Source organism: Schistocerca americana, chromosome X (assembly GCF_021461395.2).
Source record: "Schistocerca americana isolate TAMUIC-IGC-003095 chromosome X, iqSchAmer2.1, whole genome shotgun sequence".
Lineage (NCBI taxonomy): Eukaryota > Metazoa > Arthropoda > Insecta > Orthoptera > Acrididae > Schistocerca > Schistocerca americana.
The window spans coordinates 237,355,326-237,368,959 of NC_060130.1; the positions used below are offsets into that span (position 1 = coordinate 237,355,326).

The 13,634-nt window shown below is 36.9% G+C and overlaps 1 protein-coding gene across 1 annotated transcript in view; it reads left to right on the plus strand.

The window, feature by feature from the left end:
- Positions 1-2,839, plus strand: part of LOC124556238 (EH domain-containing protein 1-like) — a 144,282-nt gene extending 141,443 nt beyond the window's left edge. The window contains exon 7 of the mRNA XM_047130227.1: positions 1,737-2,839. Coding sequence (XP_046986183.1) covers positions 1,737-1,942 — 206 coding nt within the window. The 3' untranslated portion in view covers positions 1,943-2,839. The remainder of the gene's footprint in view (positions 1-1,736) is intronic.
- Positions 2,840-13,634: the final 10,795 nt, after the last annotated feature.

A 13,634-nucleotide genomic window follows, 5' to 3' on the forward strand; every position in this document is an offset into this window, starting at 1 on the left:
TGTCTGAACCACCCATTTCTCAGCCAAAAATATCCTTTTAGAATGGGAAGAGTTACCCCAAAATATAATACCATACGACATAAGCGAATGAAAATAAGCAAAGTAGACTAATTTTTGTGTCGAACGATCACTCACTTCAGGTACCTTTCGAATAGTAAAAATGGCAGCATTAAGTCTTTGAACAAGATCCTGAAAGTGGGCTTTCCACGACAGATTACTATCCATCTGAACACCTAGAAATTTGAACTGTTCAGTTTCACTAATCATATGCCCATTCTGTGAAATTAGTACCAAGCTAGTGTCATCAGCAGGAAGAAATAATGTAGAGCTACTCGTAATACTACAGGGAATATCATTTACATAAATAAGGAACAGAAGTGGCCCCAACACTGATCCCTGGGGCACTCCTACATGACCGTATCCCACTAAGACCCCACATCACAGCCATTCTCAACATTGTGAATAATGAGCTTTTATTGTCTGTTGCTAAAGTAAGAGGTGAACCAATTGTGAGCTACTCCCAGTATTCCAACTTTTGGAGCAATATTTTGTGATCAACACAATCAAATGCCTTGGTTAAACAAAAAAATATGCCTAGCGGTCGAAACCTTTTGTTTACCTCATCCAGTACCTCACAGAGAAAAGAGATTATAGCATACATATATATTCTTTACTGTCATTTCTTGTTAACAATATTAGCTTATTTCCAAGAATAAGCGGCTTTCATTCACTTAACACTCGGCAGAGATCAAACCTGCATTTGGATCGGACTTCCTTAAGTTTTGTGCAGAAAGGTGTGCAGTATACTGTTGTACCCATTTTCAATAAGCTACAACAAAAATTCAAAAATCTTAGCAGTAATACACGCACTTTCAAATCGAAACTGAAGAGTTTCTTCATAGGACAGTTCTCATATTTTGTCGATGAGTTCCTTGAAGAATCGAGATGATTCTTATGTTGTATTGTTGATTGCGTTTACTTAAACTTATGGCTTGACTTTTTTTGGGTTCACAAACATTTTATTTTTATCTCTTATTACTTTTACATTGTAATTTCATGTACTGACACGTTTGATGACCTTGGAAATTTGCTCCTCAATTTGTTCGTACAGAGCTTGACGTGTAAATAAACAAATAAATTCTCACGTAGCCCAACATTGGGCCACTGTCACATCTGAATGCCCCACAGATCTGATATTGTATGATTCAACCAGCAAGACATATGAAGGCCCAGATTCAGGCCTCTTTGAAACCCTTTCAGCAGTTTCGCACATGGATGTGGTGTCTCCATATTACTCAACATCTGATGTTTTGTATACCCATTATATACCCTACTAGCTCTGGTAACAACACTAAACATGAACAACACTAAGGCACTCTGGTTACCATTCTATCTCTCTCAGTGAATTGCAGCTGTATTCGTTTTCATAGCTGCTGATGGGGTGTACATGTACAAAGTTATATTGATATCTGACTATGTCTTCTAAGCGCTTCAGTTTCTTGTCAGGCAGTCTTCAAAATGAATTATGTTAATCTCGAATTGTCTTTCCTTGATTTGTTTCTTCAATCTGCTTGGAGCTTGAAGTTGTATAACACGAACACAGTTCTAGTGTCAGATAAGTCATACTTTTACATGGGATAGGTGATCTTTATATACTAGCAATAAATGTTTTAAAGTATTGTTGATGCAGTTTATTATGTAAATAAATTACATCAGTAAATCAAAAATTGTTACAGCGGATGCAAAGAAGGAATTTGGAAACCCAGACCTGCCTGATGGAGTCCTTGGAAGAATATGGAAACTATCTGATATTGACAGTGATGGTCAGCTGGACAGTGATGAGTTCTCCCTGGCCATGCATCTATTGAGGAATAAAGTGTTCCAGGAGAATTTAAATCAGACGCCATTTTCAGATGGTCTAGATGATAAAATAGAAGTGTAGCTTGCAGAAAATCATATTGTGAAACAGTTTTATATTTTATATGATATACATGTTAAAAGTTCAACTATTAATTAGATTTTCTACTGTATATAAAACAAAGAAACTCAAAACAGTGCTAGGCAAACAACCATAGACATGTCATAAGACTGAAAATCCCAATCATTTTCTTGTAAACACTTACCAAGAATTAATCAGTAATAACTAAACAAGGTATATAATCTTTTATAAGATTATCATGACCTTCTACAGACAATATGAACGAAGTTTCACACAAAAATCTTGCAATGATAAGTTCACTGGACAAAATTATAGTCACTTCACATGTCAAAAATGCTACTTATTTCTTGGTTTTACAGGTAGTGAGGGAAGAGGTGATACAAGAAGCAATTGTTCTGCAAGCATAAGCTACTTTTCGGGGGGGCCCCAGATGTGGTACAGTGCAAAACATGTATTTTTGTGGTGTTTAATAAAGGTTCTTAATGTGTTGTGATGGAGTGGAAAACTGAGTGTGTGCTTTCAATTAATTTTGATTGGGAAAGGCAGACCATGCAAGTAAATCACTACATGCTATCCCGTGGTTTAATTGTGTGGATAGGATTATCAGAGAAATGAATATTTATTATATTCGCTGTATGGTTACCTAAATTGATGTACATGTGATCTCTACAGCTAGAGGTGTCTCTAGGCAGTCAGTCTACCAACTCTGTCTGATGAATTATGCTTACACTGTATGGCATTCAAGTTCTCAAAATTTTTTGAGTCATTTAAGAAGTCTATATTTAAATTAAAAGCTAAAATAATTTCTGTATTCTTATATTTCTTACACAAAATACCTATCATTTATTTCACGTTTTGTAAAAAGATGTCAGTTGTACAACTTTGAGATCTGTACAGCTCTATTACAACCAGGGGCAATTTATTTACAATTAATTTTATTGCTGCTACAACAAATATTACTTGTACACTAAGTTCTGCAATACAGTCAAGTTTTGTGAACTGTAAATTATCTTTACAATATATGTATGGCAACCCTCCTTTTCCCCTTTCCTCACTTCAATGTATGCTCAGCAGAAATTGCTGGACAAAGTATAGTATTTTACTTTCACCATAATAATTAAATTATGAGACACATCATATTTTATAAGAAGCACCACATCTGCACTCTACACAATGAGTATGTGCTGTAATTATATGCACTTATTGCTGGGGTATTGAATATTTTAATGTAGCACTTTTTTTTATTTGTGGCATTTAGCTCTTACCATTTTTATTACAACATAGTGTTTACCATCCTCATCATTCTTTACTAGTTTCATGTGTTATTTGGAAATTTACACGTTTAACTAAGAATTTGGGTTCATAGTCCATTTAACCTGAAAAGTTACTTATTTGTTGAGGCTTCACAATTTCCTCTTTGCTGCTGCTGACAAGAGAACCAGTATCTATGTGAATGAAGACTCCTTTATAGCTGTCGCTAAATTCATGTTCTGAAGCATCCCATGAACTTAACATGTTCTTGCAACGTTTGTTCAGCTTGTGTGCACAAATAGCTGGGTGAATGTCTATTCAGGAATTCAGCACTACCACATTTTTCACCAGGGACTTATGTATAAGACAAAATTATTTTTTATTTTTTTTATTACTGTGAGATGTCCATTTTTTCTTACGATATCCTGCAACTTCATAATTATATGAATGATCAAACGCAGCAGTCTGCTTGTTTTAGCGATTATGATCACCTATCACCTTACGTTTCTTGTAAAAACGATTTGTTTTGTGTTTTGGGTCACCATTTTCTCTCTTGAGCACTGCTAATCCTTAATTTAATGTTTTAATGTCACTATGTGACACTTCAATAATTTCACTGGAAACCCATGTTTGGTGTAAGTTGCAAGCCACTAAAGTTGCAAGCCACTAAAAACATTCAATGACCAAGGTCACATAAATCTTTCTTTATTACAAACAACCAGTTTTGACAGACTTTACTATCATCTTGAGGTTCATTTGTCTATTTATTTACGTGCCAAATTCCGTAGGACCAAATTGAGGAGCAATCTCCAAGATCATGGAACGTGTCAAGACATGAGATTACAACATAAAAGTAATAACAGATAAAAATAAAATGTTTATGAACCAGGAAAAAGTCAGTCCATAAGTTAAGTAAATGCTATCAACAATACAACAAGAATCAACTCAATTTTTCAAGGAACTCCTCAACAGACTAGATGGGAAGATCATTGAAAATGGATGCAGCAGTATACTGCACACCTTTCTGCACAAAAGTTAAGGAAGTCCGATCCAAATGCAGGATTGATTTCTGCCGAGTATTAACTGAGTGAAAGCTGCTTATTCTTGGAAATAATATATATTGTTAACAAGAAATGAACTTACACAACTTATTGCCCGAACCACCCATTTCTGAGCCAAAAATATCCTTTTAGAATGGGAAGAGTTACCCCAAAATATAATACCATACGACATAAGCGAATGAAAATAAGCAAAGTAGACTAATTTTTGTGTCGAACGATCACTCACTTCAGGTACCTTTCGAATAGTAAAAATGGCAGCATTAAGTCTTTGAACAAGATCCTGAAAGTGGGCTTTCCATGACAGATTACTATCCATCTGAACACCTAGAAATTTGAACTGTTCAGTTTCACTAATCATATGCCCATTCTCTGAAATTAAAAAGGCGGGTTTTGTTGAATTGTGTTATAAACTCTAAAAACATAGTTTTCCTGTGATTTAGCGTTTGTTTATTTTCAACAAGCCATGAACTTGGGTCATGAACTGCGCTATTTTAAACCGAGCCAATGTTGTCAACAACATCCTTTAGTACCAAGCTAGTGTCATCAGCAAGAAGAAATAATGTTGAGCTAATCGTAATACTAGAAGAAATATCATTTATATAAATAAGGAACAGGAGTGGCCCCAACACTGATCCCTGGGGCACCCCTACTTGACCGTATTCTACTAAGACCCCACATCACAACCATACTCACTATTGTGAATAAGGACCTTTTATTGTCTGTTGCTAAAGTAAGAGGTGAACCAACTGTGAGCCACTCCCAGTATTCTGTAATGGTCCAACTTCTCGAGCAATATGGCTCCAAGCACTATGGGACTTTACATCTGAGGTCATGAGTTCTGTCTGGAGCAATATTTTGTGATCAACACAATCAGACACCTTAGTTAAATCAAATAATATGCCTAGCATTCGAAACCTTTTGTTTAACCCATCCAGTAACTCTTAAAAAATCTTTTGTTGAGAGTTGAAGATGACAGCAAAGTCTGTAAAAATTGTTTTTTTAAATAAACAAGTATTTATATGATCTTGGCTATTGAATTTTTGTAGCAAGTAAAACAGATGACTCCTTCAGTATTGTCAAAATGAGAAAATTCAACTAACAAATTTTAGGCACATTTTTGGGTACCTTTCATGCATTTCACACTCACAGTTCATCTTGCAATCCACTTCAGACACTATTTACATGGTGGACTAGTAAACTTCAGCTTTTTGGCAAGCATTGTGTCACAGCACTTTTCTACAGCTACCATCTTGCACTGCATATATATATATTTTATTTTCTCTTGTGTTCACTAACTTCATGCAGACACTCCTGTCAAAAAAAAGCATTCTGTAAACAATAAAGTAGCCACAAAAACAAAAAAGTGTACCTCTTAACACTTAAGATTGTCATAACCAAGTATGTCAGAACTATTTTCTCCAACAGAGAAATTATCTGAAGCGCTGCCCCAAAATTAGCTCTATCTTACCCAATATCCCTCCCATGCCATTCATCATAAGTTTTTGTTAGCCCTCTAAATATCTTTACAAACTCTATGTCACTCTTTATTTTGCTTCCTCACTTCGCAGTTAATAATATCCATATGATGCAAAACTTATTGTATGCACCATCCTGCTTGCACTTGCTCCAGCCCCATCCCTGGTAAAAACGTCTTTTTCAAATGGAAAGCTATGTTTATCACAGCTATTCTATAAATTTCCCATAGGTGCCTTATTTTCCTGTAATTATTTTCCAAAGCTGGTAAACTTGTATACCTCTGTTGCTATCAGTTGGCTTTTTAATGCAGCACCCTGTTTGCTACATAATACTGTTCTGTATTTAATCAAATTTCCAAGTTGAAACACTTCTATATCACACACTTAAAAATGTGCTATGTGCTTCACCTATCTCACCAAAGAATTTCTATCACCTCATGATGTTTCTGATCAGAGTGATAATTTGATTCTATATTTCACGTGGTATTAAAAAGAATGTTCACTGTTCCTGTCATTAGCATCAAACAGATAGCTGTGCACAAGATCCAGTTCTCATGACCACCAGATCAGCAGTTACAACAGCTGTTAATGCTAATGATAAGAGAGAATACCCAGTTATCATGACCAACAGAACAGCAGTTGCAACAGCTGTTAATGCCAGTGATGAGATAGATAGGAGCTGTACTTAATGCAAATAGTGTGTGCAGGCATCACAAGGGAATGATTCAGCTTCACAGCTGTGAGTGAAAATTTTGCATGAAGAAAACATTTTTAATAATACAATTTGTCTGAATGGTATGAATTAAATGCTCCATAGGCACAAGGAAAATTATCTCAATTTATCAAATTTAATGAATAAAGTTTTAAAGATTTTCTTACGCTACAATTGACAAAAAAATGACTCAGTAAATGCAATACAAAGAATGCTGATTGTGGCCAAAGCTGGAGGCAGTTAGTGCCTTTAACTTAAAACAGCCTTAACTCATGATAACAAAGTATACAAATTGTAATATATTTTTATCACTCTCTGTTGTAAAGTGTTAAAGCGGTGCAGCAAAATTATTTTCTCAACATTGTCTGAAATAATAAATGTATTTAGTCACATCATTGATTGTATTTATGAGTGAAACCTGCCACAGTTCACAGTCACATCATATAGCCACATTTAATAATAAATATGTATAGATGCTCTATTTTCTACAAGAGCGATTTCAAGGGAGAGACAATGAGGCTAGATTGAGGGTAGTAGATGTTTCAGTGAAACTACATATAATGTAGCTTTTCAGGACAAACCCCTACAACTTAAATTTGTGTGAGTAACTAACTCATGTATTTAAGGAAATATTAAGCAAACTATATAAAAATTGAATATTTATTGTATATACTGTTCTGTAGCTTTAACAAATTGTGTGAAATGCTTACTACTATAATAATAATTCACAGGAGATGCTTCTTTTATACTTTATTTACGTCTACCAGCTTTCAGTGATGGCTCATTGTCAAGCAATGTCTAAATACAGTCTAGCTGCAACAGACAAATAGGACGAAAATTTAATGCAAGATACAAAAACATATAAATAAAAGTGGAAACAAACTGTCCATGTGTAGTATGCATCTTAAAAAAAAAAAAAAAAAACTGCAGCAGACACCAAGTGCCCAACACACACACCAGTTTATGAGCCAACCAAACAATCATCCAATGTGTGTGTGTGTGTGTGTGTGTGTGTGTGTGTGTGTCTCTGTGTGTTTCATTTCAGATAAATCTGAAATACAATCTGTTTTCTTTTGGCTTTTACAGTTGACTGGCTTTTGTTACTAAAAGTATGACACTTTACTGTCTCTGTATGCCACATGAAAATTCAATAGATTTGATGAAAATTAAATAAGTGCTTCATTTCTTGCATGTTTATTGCTGTTCTACCCACAAAATGGTATGAAAATGATGATCACTGTATAGTTAGTGAGAGAGGAAAATTGTATCAGCAAATGAGAGAGCTTCCTTAAACATGACACACTTTCTTTTGCAGTACTGAGAATCTTTTTACTTGATCAATAAACACTTTTTTTACATACTGTCTGCAGCTAAGATGAATCATCACAGCTGGAATGTGGCTACAAGTCAAGTGATGTGATCTAAATGGGATAGTGTGTGCTATTCAAGATACATTTTCATGAATAAAACTACATGAAAACTGTAACTATGACTAACTTAAAAGAGAAGTTGCTACTCACCATATAGCGGAGATGCTGAGTCCCAGATAGGCACAACAAAAAGACTGTCACAAATAGATAAAGCTTTTAGCCCTTAAGCCCTTTGTCAACTCACACACACGACCGCCTGAGACTGCGCTCCTGTGTGTGAGTTGTGTTTGCATGTGTGTGTGGTGTGTTTGTGTGTGTGTTTTCCTTTTCACAATATTGTTACATTCCATCCTGGATTTTCCATTGTTTGACTAACTTAAAAGAGGTGTGACTGACATAAATATACACCACTGGCCATTAAAATTGCTACACCAAGAAGAAATGCAGATGATAAACGGGTATTCATTGGACAAATATATTATACTAGAAGTGACATGTGAGTTTCACGCAATTTGGGTGCATAGATCCTGGGAAATCAGTATCCAGAACAACCACCTCTGGCCGTAATAACGGCCTTGATACGCCTGGGCATTGAGTCAAACAGAGCTTGGATGGCGTGCACAGGTACAGCTGCCCATGCAGCTTCAGCACGATACCACAGTTCATCAAGAGTAGGGACTGGCGTATTGTGACGAGCCAGTTGCTGGGCCATTGTTGACCAGACGTTTTCAATTGGTGAGAGATCTGGAGAATGTGCTGGCCAGGGCAGCAGTCGAACATTTTCTGTATCCATAAAGGCTCATACAGGACCTGCAACATGCGGTTGTGCATTATCCTACTGAAATGTAGGGTTTCACAGGGATCAAATGAAGGGTAGAGCCACGGGTCGTAACACATCTGAAATGTAACGTCCACTGTTCAAAGTACCATCAATGCGAACAAGAGGTGACCGAGATGTGTAACCAATGGCACCCCATACTGTCACGCCGGGTGATACACCAGTATGGTGATGACGAATACACGCTTCCAATGTGCGTTCACCGCGATGTCGCCAAACACGGATGCGACCATCATTATGCTGTAAACAGAACCTGGATTCATCCGAAAAAATGATGTGCCCGAGATGTGTAACCAATGGCACCCCATACTGTCACGCCGGGTGATACGCCAGTATGGTGATGACGAATACACGCTTCCAATGTGCGTTCACCGCGATGTCGCCAAACACGGATGCGACCATCATTATGCTGTAAACAGAACCTGGATTCATCCGAAAAAATGATGTGCCATTCGTGCACCCAGGTCCGTCGTTGAGTACACCATCGCAGGCACTCCTGTCTGTGATGCAGCGTCAAGGGTAAACGCAGCCATGGTCTCCGAGCTAATAGTACATGCTGCTGCAAACGTCGTCGAACTGTTCGTGCAGATGGTTGTTGTCTTGCAAACGTCGCCACCTGTTGACTCAGGGATCGAGACGGGCTGCACGATCCATTACAGCCATGTGGATAAGATGCCTATCATCTCGACTGCTAGTTATAGGAGACCGTTGGGATCCAGCGCAGCGTTCCGTATTACCCTCCTGAACCCACCGATTCAATATTCTGCTAACAGTCATTGGATCTCGACAAACGTGAGCAGCAATGTCGCAATACGATAAACTGCAGTCGCGATAGGCAACAATCCGACCTTTATCAAAGTCGGAAACATGATGGTACGCATTTCTCCTCCTTACACAAGGCATCACAACAACATTTCACCAGGCAACGCCAGTCAGCTGCTGTTTGTGTATGAGAAATCGGTTGGAAACTTTCCTCATGTCAGAACGTTGTAGGTGTCGCCACCGGCGCCAACCTTGTATGAATGCTCTGAAAAGCTAATGATTTGCATATCACAGCATCTTCTTCCTGTCAGTTAAATTTCGCGTCTGTAGCACGTCATATTCGTGGTGTAGCAATTTTAATGGCCAGTAGTGTATCTGCAACTCAGCTTGTCGACTCTTTTTATCTTAGGGGGTGTTTCTTGACGTCTGGGTTTTTAAAGTATCAATGAAGATATAAGTTCACAGTATAATGACATAGAGGTTTATTTCAAAATCCAACATTTAAAACAATCAACTTCAAGTTTTCAACTTCATGAACTACACAAAAGAGAGTCACAGTTAAACAAACACTGATTTCAAATTTATGAGACTGCATTATATTTCAATTTCATGTTTCGTTAATAGTTGTAGAATTGGGTAAAAAATGACATTCACAGCAATCAGACCAGAATTGCAACTACACTTCACAACGTCAACAAGACTAGATTGTCCTCCTCGAGAACTGAACAAAGACTATGAAACATGAAAATCTATACAAACATAGCACAACACTTTGCTGCAAAGTACCAGTGATACATTTTTACAGCATTAATGACTATTTTTTGCAGGACTAAAACATAAGCAGATTAAGTCTTGTACATGTTTTTCTGTGCTTGCATTAACATTTACTAAAATTACTCAAGATATAAACCAAATTTATACAATCAATATAATTATATATTTTGAACATAATTTTGCAATGGAATATCCATGATCAAATATTGAAATACACAAGATTCAGGCCAATAACAGATGAAAGAGTCAAATAGAATTTACTGGACAATTAACTTCTTAAAAATCAGAGGTTATTATATAAAATACAAATGATGTAAAACATGAAAAAGAATGAACTTAAAATAAATTTTTGAAAACAATATATTGATCCCAAAGGCTCCCTTACTGAACATCAGATTTGCATTAGCTGAAAAATGAATGAATTCATAAATTTCTTTAATACTGGTTGGTATCATAATTTACTGTTGAACAAAGGTACTTGATGTACTAAATAGTTTTAATATTCCCCCACCCCCCTCCCATCACCACCACCACTGCCACCACAAAATACTATGCATTTAAGATGCATTGGAATGTGTGCCCCTATGAAATACAACTATTTATATGAAAAATAGTTATCACATATACTGAAAACTTGTCTTGCTATTAAAATTTTCACTTTTAGTTGAATTTTTGCTTTATACTGAAAATATTCTGAAACACTTTGTGAATATAGCAAAACTAAGCTTTGGTATAGACAAATACAGATTGTTATATTTAATAGTGTAATGGTTTATGTAATTTTATGTAGTCCTGAAAGTGACATAACTAATCAAATATCCAAATCAAAATTTTTGGGCAACTTCACAAAAAAGTATTATGCAGCTGGACAGAAGACACCTATGCAAAACGTAGTTAAGACTCTCTTTAGCTCAAAACACAGATTATAAACATTTACAAACAACTTAGAAATTATTCTGTTTCATATTTGCATCAGTGTCCATGGTCCACACTCACATTCACACAAGAAAATAAAAATGAGATAAGTAATTATAAAATTCTTATTAAAAACATTTTTTCCTTTCCAATTCTTTTTCTTCATTGTCCATCCACGTTAAAACGAAATTTCTTATTTTAGATGATTCACAAATACTTATAAAGATAATTGTTCTTTCCCACTCATCCTTCATAGTCTACATTTATTCACTGTAATGATGTCTGTTTCCATGCCATTTGGTTCCACTTTTACTTTTGACAGACATACAACAGTTCACATTGTCTTTGTTTGGTGTTCTCTGAGCTATGCTTGACATCAGTTCTCTTTGTGTATCAGTACAGTTCTTAGTATATGTAATCAGCTTCTTCTTGATCTTACTTAAATACTGTGTTCAAGTTGTTGATGCTTCTGTGGAATAGAGTTGCCTTGTCTGCTGGTTGTCTTGTACTGATACCCACTTACAACATGACTGAAGAAAAGTGTAGTCCTGTCCTCTACTCAAATTTATAATCTAGTTGGTCCTCTGTTTATTCTCGTGATGACTGATGGTGTTACTGAGGACATATTACGTTCATTGTTGGAACAGCAAGAATCATTCACCATTATATTGCATTACCAATCACAGGCACAGTAGTCTTCTGTTTTGTCTAGCTGGCATGCTCCTCCATCTGTATCACCTGTTGTTTCACCCTCCGCAGCCTCCATGGGTTAACTGCCTCCCTTTTCTACATATGATAAGACCGTTGAGAAATGGGACACACTCGAGAAACATCTGTGACAACTGTTTTAAGCTTTTGGGATTACTGGCACCATTTTATGTCATGCCTTGTTAATTTCATGGATATTGCTAAGAATGTTCAAGTCTTATGTCAACTTGCCCCTTTGCAGGATTTGTCTTCTTTAACGTTTGATCAAACGTGTGAAATACTTTCAAAATATTACTGTAAATGCACTCATGTTAATGCATATTGGGTGAATTTTACCACTGTTGGAAGCAACCACATCAGTCCTACTGAGCATGGGCACCTGAACTCCATGGGTTAAGTCACTGTTGTCATTTTGTGTCCAATGTGTGCACAAACACGAGTATGCTGATCAGATGGTGAGAAATGCTATTATTTATTTACCTCCGTATTATAACGTGCAAGAACATCCCCTACAGTGTGAAAATCCATCCCTCTCTGAGGTTTTAGCTATTGCACAGTCATTCGAGGTTTCACAAACTGTGGGTAACCGAATTGAGTCATGGTGTGAGGTATCAGCGATCCAATGCTCTCTCCACACCATAATTCAGATAATTCACATGGTGGTCTGGACATGATCACAGCATCAAGGCAGCCAGCCTCACTCCCAACATAGTAAACAGGCCAGCAAACAGCAACATATGCATTCCCACTCGTGTGTTTCTATTATTGTTTCATTAACTATGAGTGCCCAGACTGCTCCAAACGCTGGGCTGCCTATTATAATTGCTACAAAAAATGTCACACTACCTCTGTTTGTAATGCAAAACTTCAGCATAGCAATCCTAATGCAGATATAGACCTAAACAATGTATCAGCTATTTCTGTTCTGCCAAACAAGCTTTTCTTTGATGTTATGGTTTTTCGTACAGTTCTGCACAAGCAAGTGGATACAGGAGTTGCAGTAACCTTGTTAAACTCACAAACTTACATTGATTTGGACTCCCCTCCACTTCTTCTACATCTACATCCATACTCGGCAAGCCACCTGACGGTGTGTGGCGGAGGGTACTTTGAGTACCTCTATCGGTTCTCCCTTCTATTCCAGTCTCGTACTGTTCGTGGAAAGAACGATTGTCGATATGGCTCTGTGTGGGCTCTAATCTCTCTGATTTTATCTCCATGGTCTCTTCGCGAGGTAAACGTAGGAGGGAGCAATATACTTCTTGACTCCTCAGTGAAGGTATGTTCTCGAAACTTCAACAAAAGCCCATACCGAGCTACTGAGCGTCTCTCTTGCAGAATCATCCACTGGAGTTTGTCTATCATCTCTGTAACACTTTCACGATTACTAAATGATCCTGTAACAAAGCGCACTGCTCTCCGTCGGATCTTCTCTGTCTCTTCTATCAATCTTATCTGGCATGGATCCCACACCGGTGAGCAGTATTCAAGCAGTGGGCGAACAAGTGTACTGTAACCTACTTACTTTGTTTTCGGATTGCATTTCCTTAGGATTCTTCTAATGAATCTCAGTCTGGCATCTGCTTTACTAACGATTAATTTTATATGGTCATACCATTTTAAGTCACTCCTAATGCGTACTCCCAGATAATTTATGGAATTAACTGCTTCCAGTTGCTGACCTGCTATATTGTAGCTAAATGATAAAGAATCTTTCTTTCTATGTATTCTCAGCACATTACACTTGTCTACATTGAGATTCAATTGCCATTCCCTGCTCCATCCGTCAATTCGTTTCAGATCCTCCTGCATTTCATTACAATTTTCTA